The sequence below is a fragment of the Ammospiza nelsoni genome, chromosome Z (assembly GCF_027579445.1).
Source record: "Ammospiza nelsoni isolate bAmmNel1 chromosome Z, bAmmNel1.pri, whole genome shotgun sequence".
NCBI classification, from domain to species: domain Eukaryota; kingdom Metazoa; phylum Chordata; class Aves; order Passeriformes; family Passerellidae; genus Ammospiza; species Ammospiza nelsoni.
Window position 1 is genome coordinate 41,979,663 of NC_080669.1, and position 14,995 is coordinate 41,994,657.

The 14,995-nt window shown below is 39.8% G+C and overlaps 1 protein-coding gene across 1 annotated transcript; it reads right to left on the bottom strand.

The window, feature by feature from the left end:
- Nucleotides 1-6,334: 6,334 nt before the first annotated feature.
- On the bottom strand, nucleotides 6,335-14,345 carry LOC132087134 (monocarboxylate transporter 13-like). The gene is made up of 4 exons (XM_059493188.1): nucleotides 14,144-14,345; nucleotides 10,382-10,525; nucleotides 8,424-9,230; nucleotides 6,335-6,561 (listed from the first exon to the last, which is right to left on the bottom strand). The coding sequence occupies exons 1-4, from the start codon at nucleotides 14,343-14,345 to the stop codon at nucleotides 6,335-6,337; spliced, it is 1,380 nt and encodes a 459-aa protein (XP_059349171.1).
- Nucleotides 14,346-14,995: the final 650 nt, after the last annotated feature.

The window sequence follows — 14,995 nt, forward strand, 5'->3', positions numbered from 1 at the left end:
AACAAAAAGACGGTACATCCCATGAGCTCCAGAACTAATGAAGCCTGGCCTTTGCCTGTGTTAACGCCGTAGTAATTCCATTTACAAGGTCAGGCAAGAAATGGCAGCCTGTGATTGATTCAAAGGTCTGGGTATTGTGATACACCAGCAGTTAGTTACTGCCAAAAGAGCAAGGAGACAAAAGAGCCATCTTCTGCTTGTCATTTGTCCTAATGAATCATTAATCTGAGCCGCTCTGTCCCTCTACAATTTTAAGTTTGAAGGATTAAACATTCTTAAGTTTTTACTTGTCTTTGAAGCTGTGCACTAAATGTAGTGAAAATGGCTGACAGACGCAAGAGAAAATTCCTCACACGGGGCACCAGTTGTGGGGGTACCAGTCATTGGTTTTTCTGGGTCTGCATTGAAGGCACTTGAGACAGTAATTTGTGTTTGGACTCAAGTGTTTATTATTTCTTATCAGTAAAACAGTCTCACTACTCTGAGTTTGGCAGCTTTTCATTAGAAGGCACAAAATGACTAACAATCTCTTGTTACAAGCTCTTTTAAGACTAAACTATCCAATTAAGAACTGACACCTAGATTATTTTCCCTTTTAACCCAATAATTGATCCCAAAGAGCCTGCACCACATAGTTTCTGCCCAATTACAAAATGCCACCCAAACCCAAGAAGAAGAAGGAAGAAGAAGCATGAAGAAGAAACCCAGGATGACACCCTGTACCCTCCATCTTGCTTCCATCCACAACGTACTAAAAATCCCAAAACCTAAATTTCTCACCAAGTGATAGACGTACACTACTCTCTATAATCTATTTCATACTTTTGTGGATTCTAGACTATCTTGAAGTCTAGGAAGCTTTCTCCATGAATGAGGGTCAAAGTCAGTGCTCCCCTGGGGATCAGGGCACCCCAGAGCAGAGAGAGAAATATTCCCAGGGTTTCCACAGGAAAGAACAGACAGTGTGAGTGACCAACATTCATTTCATTAGCAAGTCAGATAAAAAGTATTAACATCAGTATTTTTTAGCTAGGATGGGGCTGATTCTTGTATTTTTCCTAATTATGGTAAAAATCTGTCTATATATTTTTCCATGGTAGTGCCTAGAGACCGGACCAGAGGCAGTGACCACAGTTTGAAGCACAGGCTATGCTCTCTGAACATCAGGAAACCCTTTTTTCTGTGAGGATAACTGGGCGCTGGCGCAGGTTGCCCAGAGAGTTTGTTGAGTCTCCCCCACTGGACATCTGCAAAAGCCATTTGGACACAGTCGTGGGCAACCAGCTCCAAATGGCTCTGCTGCAGCAGGGGTTGGACCACAGGACCTCCAGAGGTGCCTTCCAAACTCTGTCATTCTGTTATTAATGCCAGATCTGGTTGGTTTTGATAGACCTGGTAAAAGTTTGAAGCAACACCGTTTTTGCAGAGGGGAAAACAAAGGGTACAGGAAGAATGAAGAGTGAGCAGCATAAATTTGCTAATTTGGGCAAGTTAACCCAGATGAACTCAATAGGAATTTCAAAGGTGAAAGAGATGCAGGGAAGTTTCTGTAAATATCCATGTGTGTAAAATTGTAAGTGGAATCTATCACAGTCTGTCAAGTTCCTAAGAGACATGCCAGCCCTTGTGCACTCTGAAATGTTGTAAAATTCCTATCAAATCATGTGTTTTCCTGAAGAAAAGCTTCATTTCTGGAAGAGGATGATAACTGAAGCTTGCTTGATCAAGCTGCTTGATCTTGTGAGAATCAGAACACTAATAAAGAAAATCCTCATGATTTCTTCATGTAGCAAAACCAGTCTCTGACCCTTACTTCCTTCAAGTGATGTGTAGGGTAAAATGTCAACTGCTTGAATATTATGTGTTCTGAATTAATCTCTTGTTAACAGTATAACAGGAAAGGGGAAAAAAACCAAACAGCTTTGTCATGGATCTGTGGTGCCCTCTGGAATGTAAATGCAGAATGCTGCTATTGAGGATTTGGATGGATGAAGAGATGAAACACCACATCCTGCTTTTGATGGATCTTTTTACAAAATGTTATTTCTCTGATATGGTGCTGCTAACTCCATCAGTGTAAAGTCACTAGGGTTGACACGTGGATTCCAAAGGTGTTATGTTTTCAAAGATAACTTTTCAGGAGTAGAGGATGGAAGAGGAGTACTTTGTAGAAACCCCAAAGTAACCCAGCTTTTTTCTTACAGCCAGACCTGTGGCAAATCCAGGACACTGATGAATCTTGGTGAAAGGTGGGAAATGAATGCTTCTGGTGTAACTAAAAATAACAGGCCTGACCTTCAAAAAAGAATAGCTGTTAGTTAGTTTTGTGCTGTTGACATTATGATCCCGTCTTCCTAGGACAAGATTCTGAGATTTTTATTAATTTGCTTCCTTTAAATGATAATTATTTTTCTCTGATATTTGAGGCTTCCTACAACACACAGAGCAAAGTAAAACAAGTACAACCTGATTTAGTTTTGAATTTTATGGGAAATTCAGTGGAAACTCACAGGTATTTCACTGCTAAATCTACATTACCAGTAACACAGTACAGTAAGAGAAAATAAGGAATTATATCCCTTTCAGTTTGTCCTGAGGATCCTTGTCTGTCCATGGTTTGAGGACTTACTTTGAAGGAGTTATTATCTGGCTTCCATACTGAAGAACTCCACTATAGGCTGGATTTGAAGCTTTTTGAAAAGAAGCTATTCCTCAACTTGCTTCTACCTTGACTGCAGGCCCCTCCAGGGAGCAACATGTCCTGTAGACTGCCTTGCACAAACACCATAAATATGTTCATCCTGAAAGCCTGGTTCATGACAGAAACTTCCTCCTCAAATAATTTCCAAATGAAGCTATGGTCCTGTCACTAGTGGGGTTCCACAGGGCTCCACCTTAGGGCTTAGGTGCTCTTCAACATCTTAATGATTTGGATGCAGGACTCGAACACTAAGTTTGCTGAAGACATTAAATTGAGAGGAGCTGTTAGTTTCTTTGAAGGCAGAGAGGCCTTGCAGGGCTACCTTGACAAATTGCAGGTCACCAAACAAATGAAGTTTAACAAGGGAAGGTGTCAGATTCTGGCCCTGAGATGAGACAACCCTGGATGTGTGTATAGACTAGGGAATGAGGCTGAAGAGCAGCACTGCAGGAAGGGACATCAGGGTCCTGGTCTGTGGCAAGTTGAACATGAGTTAGCAGTGCCCTGGCAGCCAGGAGGGCCACCCATGTCCTGGGGGCATCAGGGACAGCATGGCCAGCCAGGTAAAGGAGGGGATTGTCCTGCTCTGCTCTGGGACAGCCTCACCTCGAGTGCTGGGGGCAGCTCTGGGTGCCACAGTAAAAGAGGGTAATGAGGATGCCTCCTGCCCAAAGGAGGGTGATGAGGAGGATGAGGTGTCTGGAGGGGAAGCCATGTGAGCAGTGGCTGAGGTCACTTGGTCTGTTTAGCCTGACTGAGGGGAGATCTCATTGTGGTCTTTAGCGTCCTCATGAGGGGAAGAGGATGGACAGGCACTGATCTCTTCTCTGTGGTGACCAGTGACAGGACCCACAGGAATGGCCTGAAGCTGTGTCAGGGGAGGTTTAGGCTGGATATCAGGAAAAGGTTCTTCACCCGGAGAGTGGCTGGGCACTGGTAGAGCCTCCCCAAGGAAGTGGTCACAGCACCAGGCCTGACAGTGTTCAAGAAGTATTTGGACAATGCTCTCAGGCACATGGTGTGATTCTTGGGATGGTCAGGAGTTGAACTTCAATGATCCTATTGACCCATTCCAATTCAGTGTATCCCATGATTCTATGATTTGACTTCTTTTGTGCCATTAGACAGATACATAGCAACAAGATTGACAGTGAGTCTAAGGGACTAATATTATTTAGTGCGTTTAGCAAAGAAAATAAAAGTATTTCTCAGAAGATACTGTTCAGCCTGATGGATACCAGGGGAAATCTCCGGCCTGAGCCTTGACAAAGCCAGTTCTGAGCTCAGACTGGGCTGCTCAGGACTTCAGCCATTCTGGCCATGAAAGCCCCGAGGATGTTATCAGCCCAACCATGCCAGACTATATCTGTGCTGCCAGGCTGTCCTCATAGCTTCAGCCTGAGCTCTCTCTGTTTCAGCTTTGCTGCTGCCTCACCCCCATACCATGCACTGCTGTGAACAGCCCAGCTGCATCTCCTCTCTTCCTCCCCTTGGTGCCAGGGATGCTGTTTGGTGCCCCCAAAGCTGCTGCTCCCCTGGCTGAACCAGCCCTGGTTCCACAGCCTCTCAGTGATCCTCTGCTGAACTCAGTCATCTTTGTCAGCTTCTTTCCTGTGCTTTGCTGCTCCAAAATGTATGCACAACCATGGAGCAGAGGGGAACAATCACCTCCCTTGACCTACTCCTTGTGCCCCTGTTCTTCCAGCACAGTGTGCCACTAAGTGCCTTCTTTGCTGCCTATGTCAAAATAAATTGGTGACAGGGCTTGTAAATAAAAGACAGAATTTTAGCAGAGTGCCAGAGCTGGAAACTGCATCTATTAAACATTTCCCCATTCTTCCCACCTCCAGCAATACCGCCTCCACTTTATAAAATGAAGAGTTATTTTAAGTAGTGGAACACTTCAGAAGACTGAAGAATAATACTCTTAGAAAAATCTAAATTTTTCAACTTATAAGTTTAAAAAGGATTTTTGTCAGGTGTGTCAGAGCCTTACTACAAGACTTTGCACACTCAGTTGCTCTCCTTCCAATATGTGTTCTTCAATCAAGCCCCCACAGGTAGTTGATTTATTAATGGTTCAGCTGTTTCCCTGTAAGTTAAATTAAATTTTTGAAATACTAGTTCTTATGAGACAAGAAGTAATTCTTTCAGCTGAGAGATTTAAGTAAATTCAGCTTCACAGAAGAAGTGTTTCAATGGTGAAAATTTCTGAAGTTTTTAAGTAGGGCAGATATGATATTCATAATAGTTTGAAGGCTTTAAAGTGCTACTTATTTTTCCTTTCAGTGTTTCTGTCTAGATGTTATTCAGCCTTTTCTCCCTTAAATTCTGTTTTCCCCCAATAGAGTAAAATTACAAAAAAACCCCAGTTGTTTGGATACAGACTCTTTTTTATTCTTATAAATAGAAACTTTAGTCAAAGTATTTGCCTTATGAAAATTGGAATGTGGGACTGAAGGGGACATCAGGAAGTCATCTAGCCCATCCTATTACTCTGAAACACATATATTTATATCCTTGATTGTGTGATACCTATTCTCTGATGTCTGTATTTTCATATTCTGCATTCATAGCCTGCATTGTATCTGAACAGGCTACAATGAAGCTTTTCCCTTATTACATAACTGCCTTTCTGGGAATGATATAAATTACCAGTTGTTTTTAACAAGAAAAGGAATTAATCATGTTTTCTTCATCTCAGACTATTATGGATTTGAAGGCTGTTTTCATGCCCTATAAAAATTTTTTCTTCTTAACCAGGCAAACTATTTCTTATACTTTTCCCTTATTTTTTAATTCTCTCAGTTATGTTCAACTTAATTCTTTGCAGCTCATGTACTTCTTCCAGTTAACTCTGCTTTGCAAGTATTGTTATCTCCTCTGCATTACCATTGTTATCTCCTCTATATTACCATAACACAGAAAGACATTTGCTATTTTAAATACAGGGTTGCATTTGGGATTCTCTACTCAGTTTGAAGTCCCCTGTAGCCTTAGTTCTTCCCATACTACTCATCAATCCTCCATTTTCTGTGGGTGTATTTTGCTTTTTACTTCTGATATCTAGGACTGCATTTCTCTCTACTGTATTCTGTTACTCATATAACTTTTAACTTTTACCAGGTTTGTCTATTTATTTGTCTTATTCCAGCACTACTCTGTAGAGTACCTGCAAACCCTTCAGCTCAAAACTGTATTCATTTACTTGTGCTTTCAGATCCAACTTGTTTGCTGAAAATACTGGGCACCACTTCCCCAAGTAAGCATTTGTGAGCTGATGCCTCTTCCTTTTTTTTAGCGATAGCTGCGGTCTGCAGTTGAGGGTAGAGTTTGTATCTGCTGCACATATACTTCACAGCAATTTAGTTTAGACTATGGTTTGCCTATTTCATTTAGCACAGCCCTCTGGGACTCTACTGAAGACTTGCGTAGTCAAAATGCAACTTCAATATCAAGATAATATGGTAATAGATACTGCTCTACTTTGCATGTAAATTAATTACTTTCTTCCTTTGTTTCAAACAGTCGTACCCAAAATTTCTGTTCTTTTGCAAATCCTAATAATAGTGACTTTGGCAAAAATAATACACTTCCATGTGTCCTTGAGATGCTGTCAGAGGTCTCATGTAGTCACACCACTACATTGTGCTCTCCATACCTTCTGGTTTGATGCTTCAGGATATGGAGGGAAGCGTAAGGTAACATTGACTTTTCTGGTTTGGTTCTAATCTTGTTTCCTCTTATTTTTCTCTGTTGGAGTCGATCTAAAATAATTAAAAATCCAGCTGATAGGACAAGAATGGCTCCTGCCATGTAGAAGCCTGCTCTGTAATCTCCAGTCATGTCCACAATCAGACCTGGAGAAGAAATAAATGACAGGAATTTGATTGATGGAGAGCAGACAAATGTAATTTAGCTCAGCATTGAGAATATATCCTCTTACAAAGGCAGTGTACTGGCTACATACTTGTCTGGCAGATTTCTACACCATAAGCACAAGGAACATCACCCCAGTATAGCATTTTTCATTTTTCATTTTTGTGTTTTGAAACACAATTCATGTCTCATTGTTTTTAATTTGTGAATTACTAGTGAAACAATATAGTACACAGTTTTAAGTACTTTCCAACCAAAAGTGTGGCAGACAGTGCAAGTGCAGGTATTGGCAGAAAGACAGACTGTGCAGCTGTGTATGTGAGTAGCTCCATGTTCTGTGGTGTAGCTGTCACGAGTTGCTGAAATTTGGACCATAACTACAGCATGAGTGAGTTTAAAGAAGGAAAGGACATTCATCTGCTGGAGACAAAACTGGAGAATTTGTCTGACGTGTTGTGGATTTCCAGTTCATCATTTTACAAAGAGTCACAGAAGCTAACAAAAAGACCTTGGTTTTCAGGGACATTGAAGCCAACCAAAATATGTGATGCCATTGTGTATTATACTGAAAAATCTCTACAGTACAGTATTACAGTAGTAGCTCTGCAGAGGTGTGTCAGCTGCCCTGTGGGTATGATGGCACATTCCTTTCTGGGCTGATGAAGGTTGCTTGCTTTTGGGAAGTTTGTCCATGTTTAGCATACTTCCTAGCCCACATTCTAAACTATGATCAGCCCTATACAGGCATAGGAACCATGAACTCAAATCTTTTAGATTTTACACTCAAAGGAGGAGAGGAGAGCTTGAGAGGCACTTAGGGTTCCCTGCTCTTCCATATATTCTTGGTAGTTCTCTAAATATACAAAAAGGGGCCACACTGATTCCCAAATAATTAGTACTAGTGACCAGCCACTATAAACTGTATTTTATTCAGATCTTTCCAACACATTTTCGATACTGTTCTGTTTCAAACTCTCTACAAATCTTCCTGGTTCCTGTACTTCAAAAGTGAATTAAAATATTCCAGTATTCAGTTGGACTCATTTGCAACCCATTAGGAATGTCATTATCACAAAAGTCACTTGTGCGTGAACAATGGTCTTTGGATGAGGACTCAGATCTGCATTGCACAAGTCACAATGGTCTTTTTTTTTTTTTTTTTTTTTGCCATATCACTTTTTAAAGTCTCTACAGCTTGCAGTTCATTTGTCTTGCCTTTTTCCAAGATGACTATATCTTTTTGCCAGACCATAAATCCATGTGCTGTCTCATTGTCTGCTCTCTCTTCCCACTGTTCTTATGTGCTGCCTTCCCTGTTTATTATACTAGCTGGCTCAAATGCTGTCTAAAACCAGCAGGCATTTCTCTGAATATTTCCTTGAGGTTTGCATAGCCTAATGTTTCAGGCTGTCCAATTTGAACTTCTGTAGAAACCCTCCCAACAATACCAACATTTGTGCAACATCAGTAGTCTCAAATTTCAGTTTCTTCTCTGAAAGTGTGTGTCTGCTGCTTGTCCCAAAGGTGCACTTTCTTAGCTAAATAGTTGGAGGCCATCAAGTGGCATTATGTGGGATTCAGAAAGCAGGACAACCATGTAAACCCTGCCTTTTATCCCTCCTTTCTTGTTGTAAAGGTACCTCCAAAATCACACAGAAGAGAAGGAGCAGTGTATTTTGAAGAGGATTTAAACTGACTATTTGTTTTTATGTACTTCTTGGCTCAGATACCCCTGAGCTAAAAAAGGGGGAAAGTTGAGTGCAGATCCAGATCTTTTCAGTTCAGATTACCATTCCCCTTTCCTCTTTTGAACTGTATTTGGCAGTGAGTTGTCTTAACTTACCTGCAAGAGGAGGCCCCACAAAACCTCCAGTGCTTCGAATAAGCATGAAGAGTCCTAGGGCACTGTCAAATTCTGGCATGCCTACAACATCTACTAGCACTGTAATGTGAATGGCAACTGTTGTGCCAAAGAAGAATCCATAGAAGCCAGTGAATATTGCCAGGGAAAGGTAATTGTTAGCCAGTGGCAAGAGCATCAGGGAAGTACTGATCAATGTAATCGCCATTGCCAGCAAATGAATGCTTTTGGTAACGTGGAGGTTGGCATACCAGCCACACAGCAATCTGCCTCCAAAGTCCACCATAGCCAAAATGGATAGGAGGGATGCAGTCCATGATTCATCTATTCCCAGGCTGTAGCTAAGTGGAACTAAAAATAATGGAGGAACAAAAAAACTCATAGCAGCTAATATACCAAAAATGGCATAAAGTACAAATTCTGGTCGCCTCACAAGCATCCAATTGAAGGTTTTGGGCGTGATGGAAGACTGATCTTCTTTGTTTGTCCTGGATGCACCATTGCCAGGTGATGTTTCAGTTTCACAATGGCTGGCCTCAAGGAAGCAGCTGCTTGCCAGGGGTCGCATCAGTACTCCACAGACACAAATATTGAGTTGGATGCCACCTATGATCAAGAGGGCACCTTTCCATCCGTATTGACCAATCAACCACTGGAAAAATGGCCCAAACATGAATGCAAAGGCACATTCTCCAGCACTGGCAATAGCATTGGCCAAAGCCCTTTTCTTGGAGAAATAGTGGCTAACGATGCTAATGGCTGGTGTCCACGAAAAAGAAATGCCAAGACCTGAAAAACACCAATAGAAACAGCACAGGTTAGACACCATTGAGGTATTTTGTGAAGGTAGAAATTTAAGCAGTAAGTGCTTCTACATTTACAAAGTTAAAAGTGTTAGAAAGAAAACATTTTTGCCTAGAAGAAGCATGAGCTTAGCTGGAGTAGGTGTAAGGGTATATTTGTGACTATATTGTATTCTGTACATTGTATATATTCAAGTGAAAAAGCAGAACATGAAGTATATACATTATTACATTCTCACTTAAAAAAAAAAAGAAAAAAAAAAAAAAAAAAAAAAAGAAAAGAAGTTGGTTTCACAGCTTTGCCAGTGCATGAGAAATCCCATGGTTATGAGGCTGAAGCTAGGCAGATCCCAGTGTCCATGCTGTGTGTGTTAAGGCTGGTACTAGGTCAGACCAGCCAATTAAGCTGAGCTGTATTCAGGGTAGACATGAGTGAGGTGGGACATGAGGCAAGTTGGTGTATTGCCTCTATTTGCTCTTCATTTTCTTGCTTAACTGCTTTGAGCAAATTTGAAACCTGCTCTAACTTAGAGTTATTTTGATGGCTCCCTAGACTCTTTGGCAGCCCAGGACTGCCAAAGGGTTCAAATTCCAGACATTTTCTCAGGCATCCAGTGCAGAATTTAGAATTTTTATTTATTTTATTCCCTTCTAGGTTTGCTTCCTGTTCCAGGAAAATCTGCTAGCTGTTGGGGACAATTATCTGGCCTGGTTTGGCCTGAAGTAAAGGAAAGGATTGGAATAAAATGAAAGCCTGGGACTCTGTTCAAACCATAAGATAAGCTGATAGAAAGTATAGAATTTGGGATCTCCCTGTCTTTTTACTTCAGTTCCCTTTATGAAGTTTTTTTAAACCTTCACAAAGCTCTTATCTCTGAATGAAAAACAGAACACTTAATTTTCTGCTTGCATATAATTTGCAAGTGTAAATTATTGGCATCTAAATATTTGTCTTCTTTGTTGTTGCAGATCTCCTGTACAATGGAGGGTGAAATGGGAGGGAAATCACTTTTAAAGAACATTGCTTGTTCTGGCTGCTCATAAAGTCAAAATAGATACCAGATTTTAAAACTCCTACCACTAGCACCCTCAAATACGTTGCTGGTGGAAGAAAGCCATGAAGCCATAAATTCATACCCTGTACGAAGCCAGTTGTTGCAAACAACCAGACCATGTTGAGTCCAAAAAATCCCAATGCCATTCCTGAAAAAGCCAGAAGTCCTCCAGTGATCACAACTCTCCGATGGGTATATTGTACACACAGTGAACTGGCAACAGGAGCTAGATAAGCAGAAAAATAGAGAAAGAAAAATACATTAGAACATTAATCTGATCAATATGGCCAAATAAATAAAACATTTTGATGATGACTGCCCTTATAATGTTTGACACAAACAGCCTTAATTCTGCTGGATGGAGTAGGAGGTCAATCAAAATTTCAAAATTTTATCCTTGCTGATAGAGAAATTACTGTTCCTGAGGCACAGATTTGAAAATATATTCAAATATATTCTCTTTTAAAGGGAAAGAGCATTTTAGTGCCTTCCTTGTAGTAAGACAGTTCTACTGACTTTCGTGTAAGGATACAACTACCAACAAGACAGAACCTCATGGAATGTTTTAGCAGAAGGTGAAACTTCAGCCACGGAATCTATAGGTTCATCTATAAAAATTGTATTATTGAGAATATGTTATTGATATGTCTGACATGAAAACTTTCTGGAGAAAACTAATTTTGTTTTCTAAAATTTTGCAAAAATCAACCCTTAATGGAATTTTAAAAGTTTATAAAGGACCAAAAATTAGGGTTTATTTTGTGGTAATACTTTTTACAGAAAATTGGCAGTTCATTTCTTAACTCTTTATTTAGTGGTACAGTTTCTCACAACAGAGTGCAGGGGCTCTTCAACACAAGGGCAAAGGTGCAGGTGGTACAGATCTGATGGTGCAGCAGCTACTTTGGTCTCTAGTCACTGTCTGGAAACACCTGAAATGTCAGAGATATTTTTGCTTAATGAAGAATAGTTTTACTGCCTGGCTGTTTTTTCCATCAGCATCACGAGTCGAGGTCAAAGCCGCAGGATTTCTTTAAATGGCCGTGGCCACTAGGGGGTTCCCAAGTGCCACCTGGCATGAACCAGCTCCCTAAAATCTGTTAAATATCCTGGGAACTGGAGTTCATGCATAAAACCGAATTCAGTTAACAAGGACCACGCTTCTAAATTTAAATACGTAGGAAGACAATTATTAAAAGAGAGCAGCCAGCAAAGAAGGTTTCGTAGTAGTTTGTAGGGGCAGGTTGTTATACATTAACCTGTGCTAATCAGAATTAAGAGAATTTGGTAGCTAGGATGAGTGAAATAAACCTGACAGAGTACTAGTTGCTGCAAAATCTTCAGCATGTACATTGCCTGACAGCAGAAAGACCTGGCAGGAGTTACACAAACTTCAAATGTCTCATCAGGTTTTACAGCAAAAATCTGATAATTTTATAAACATGTTAAAATGATACTGAAATTCAGTCATTATCCTAAGATGTAGTTCATGAGACATGATAAAGTACATGCAGTTGGTGAATCATAAAATATGATTAAAAAAGGAAGAGAAAAGTAGACACAGGATAACATCCATGAAAGTTCTTGAAGACAAGAAAAAGATCTGCAGCTGGAGCAGAAATATTACCAAATCTCAGTTCTTAAATAGCAAATAAGAAGAATAAACAGGCAGAAATTAAACATGGAGTAGCAAGAGAATGAAAGAAGCTAGCCACAGAACTGGAAATGGGTAAAATATCTTGACTCCGGAGTTTGAAAGGACAAAGGCAACACACAGAAAATGCACAAGCAATGGAAAGGGATGACAACAAGAGTACAAAGAGAAAGGTGTTGGGAGGTGTACATCAATAGCCAGAAAAGGCTGGTGAAGGTGATGGGGAGAATCCTTGCTGTGGTAAACTGAACAGCCTGTTGCAAGTGCAGACCTTGGGAGTGGAAGCACATGCTCTCCTTCAATACAAGAAACAGACCTGCCGTTGAAAGGATCCAAATAGGAAAAAATAATAATTCCGGGATCATCCTTCTACTGAGCCAAGTGACACTTAAGGTTTCCCAGAGACATACATTAAGAAAGACTAAGCAGGCTGGGAAACATGCTCAAAGAGCTGGAGGCTCAGGTGATTTTCATCAGGAAGTTTCTGGTCCCTATAAATGAAGCAAAGGCAGAAGAAGATGAGGACAATTATGTATTGACCTGAGACATTTATAAACTACTGTACAGAGGGGGTTTTGGAATGTTTGACCACCAAGCTTTATTCACTGAAAGAGGACTATTTTCAATGGATTTCAAAGGATGAAAAGCAACTTCTGCTGAAAATTATAGCTGCCTTCCTTGAAGTAGGCTGGCCTCCCATGTGGCTAGGCAATTTTTTTTTCTGGTTTATACTTGATATTCTTGTGTTATATGCTCTATTCCTTCATACATTCCTATACAATGTAAATATATGCTATTACAAAACAAAACCTAAAACAGGACTGTTAAGTTTTTCCCTCCTATGCTGGCTTTTTCTTCTCATGAACTTCAGATGCCTGAATGACACAATAGTATCACAATATGTCAGTGATACATCTGTTTTGTTAACCAAATTGATAGATTACCATTTATTAATTTCTGTGGTCTGTGAAGCAGGTTTTTCAATTTTTTTTTCAGTTAATTATACCTGTCACTGCAAAGCAGGCATCAAGGATAGCAGTTTATGAAACTGATAAAATCTTTTCAACTCATGACTTATTTTATCTTTTTACTTTGACTTTGGGTTACTCTTTTTTCCTTCTGAATACATTTTTCAAAGAAAGATCAGTTGCTCTTGATGTTTGGAAATACTGGAGTTCCAAGCAATAATACTGATAGGTGTGGACTGAGTAGGATGCATGTAATTATACAGTGTCTATGCAAAGAAGTGTCTTCAGAGAGAAAATTATGATAGCATTTATTATGTAAGGATATTTACCTATAGCAACCATATATCTCTATGAGAATATGCAGAGCAGATTTCACAAATTCTGTACACTTCAAGCCTGCACATGTTTGGAATCCTCCCATCATGTGAAGGATCATGCAGTTTGCAGGGCACTAGGGACTCTCTAAACAACCCAGCTGAGTCAAATGCAGTATGTTTCTTATTTTTCCCTCCTTCATTTGATGTGATGTAGTATTTGACCTCACTGCCTTTGACTGGGATATTTCACTCTATCTTCTTCTAGTCTCTGCTTGCATGGTCATGTCTTTATTAAGTTCTCTCTGTGTGAATAGATTGTTTTTTTCTTTTTAACCCTGTGAGTCTTCTGGTAGATCAGTAACTTGGAATCATAGTAAGAGGGGTGAAGAAGACATAGAGTTGGTAATACATGCAAAGAAAGGGGATCTTGGTGAATATAAAAAGAAGTGGGAAAAAGCAGGACTGAAAATAATTGTGGTAGCAGATGGCTTACCTGATGGATGGGGTCATAATCCTTGTATTTTGAAGTACTTTGAAAAAGTACTTCAGACAGTCACACTGAAATCAGTGAGCTTGCACAAACTGTTTTAAGAGCTTGATTCAACAAGCTCTGTGGCTATTATTCCTAATGAGTTTAACTCAGAGCCTGTAGCAAAACTTAATCATGAGTTTAGGTACATGATGTTTTTCAAGCAATCAGATTCCTATTTTATAGAGTTTTGTTATTAACCCATTCCATATATGAGGCAGTAAATGCCAATTTTCTGAAATTTTTCTGTATTTTCTGTAGAGACTTCCTCCAGACCTTATATGTTGCTGGGATTGGTTTTTTTTTTAAGGAAGACTTCCAAACTTCTCAGGTAGTTAATATTAAAATAAAATGCTAGAGGAATACTACTACCTACCTCCTAAATGAAAGACGGTAATGGTTACTGATGTGATCCAAGAAGTGGTGCTTGCAAGTTCATCAAAGTGCTGCTGGATTTCAACAAAGAACAGACCAAAAGTCTTGAGGACAGCAGCAGTAAGGCCCATCACCATGAAGGCTGACACTACCACAACCCATCCATAGCCACCGTCGGGTGGATTGCTGTCTTTAGCCTGCATCTTTTCTAATTCTTAGTTCTTCTCTGGTGTTTGGATTGTTTTTTTCTTTTTTTTTTTTCTGGAGTGGTAGTGATGGTGATGAGGTTTTTTAACAGATCTGCAAATTGGTAGAAGGCCCATGGTTAAAGAAATTGATTAAAATATTCTAGGAATGGCTTACACAAGTAATTATCAAGTTAATTAAATAACATTCATTTATAGATACAACATTCATTACAGGGGTTTGACTGAAAATATTACCTGGGTAACAGAGGTCTGAAGAGACAGAAGACAAAATTCAAGTACAGAGTTAAGAAAACAAAAGAAGCATGCAGGTGTGAACCAAGGAGAGAAGATAATGGGAAGATATTCAGACATGAAGATTTTCAAAGATAGAAGAATTTTAGGGTCCTCAACATTTTAGTATTTATAAATATTAATCATTCCTGCAATGCCAAGCATTTTTGCCAAAACAGTGTGCATCCATCCTTGCAAAGATTTATTCATAGGCAAGAACATCTTATTAAGCACAAAACTGAAAAAGCATATTTCCCTTTAAAAGTTTTGTAATAAACATGCAGCAATCATGCAGTGTATGGAGGATCTGGGATCTGGCTGGAGGGAGAGATTCATTCATACATTTTCCTGGTTTCTTCATGGACACTAAATGC

Bases quoted from the DNA above. Each gene is read 5' to 3' on its own strand.
- LOC132087134 (XM_059493188.1), bottom strand. From the start codon at position 14,345: ATGCAGGCTAAAGACAGCAATCCACCCGACGGTGGCTATGGATGGGTT. The intron at 10,526-14,143 runs GTAGGTAGTAGT...CTGCTTATCTAG, and splicing joins TACCGTCTTTCATTTAGGAG to CTCCTGTTGCCAGTTCACTG. The intron at 6,562-8,423 runs GTAAGTTAAGAC...TTTCTTCTCCAG, and splicing joins TGTGGGGCCTCCTCTTGCAG to GTCTGATTGTGGACATGACT.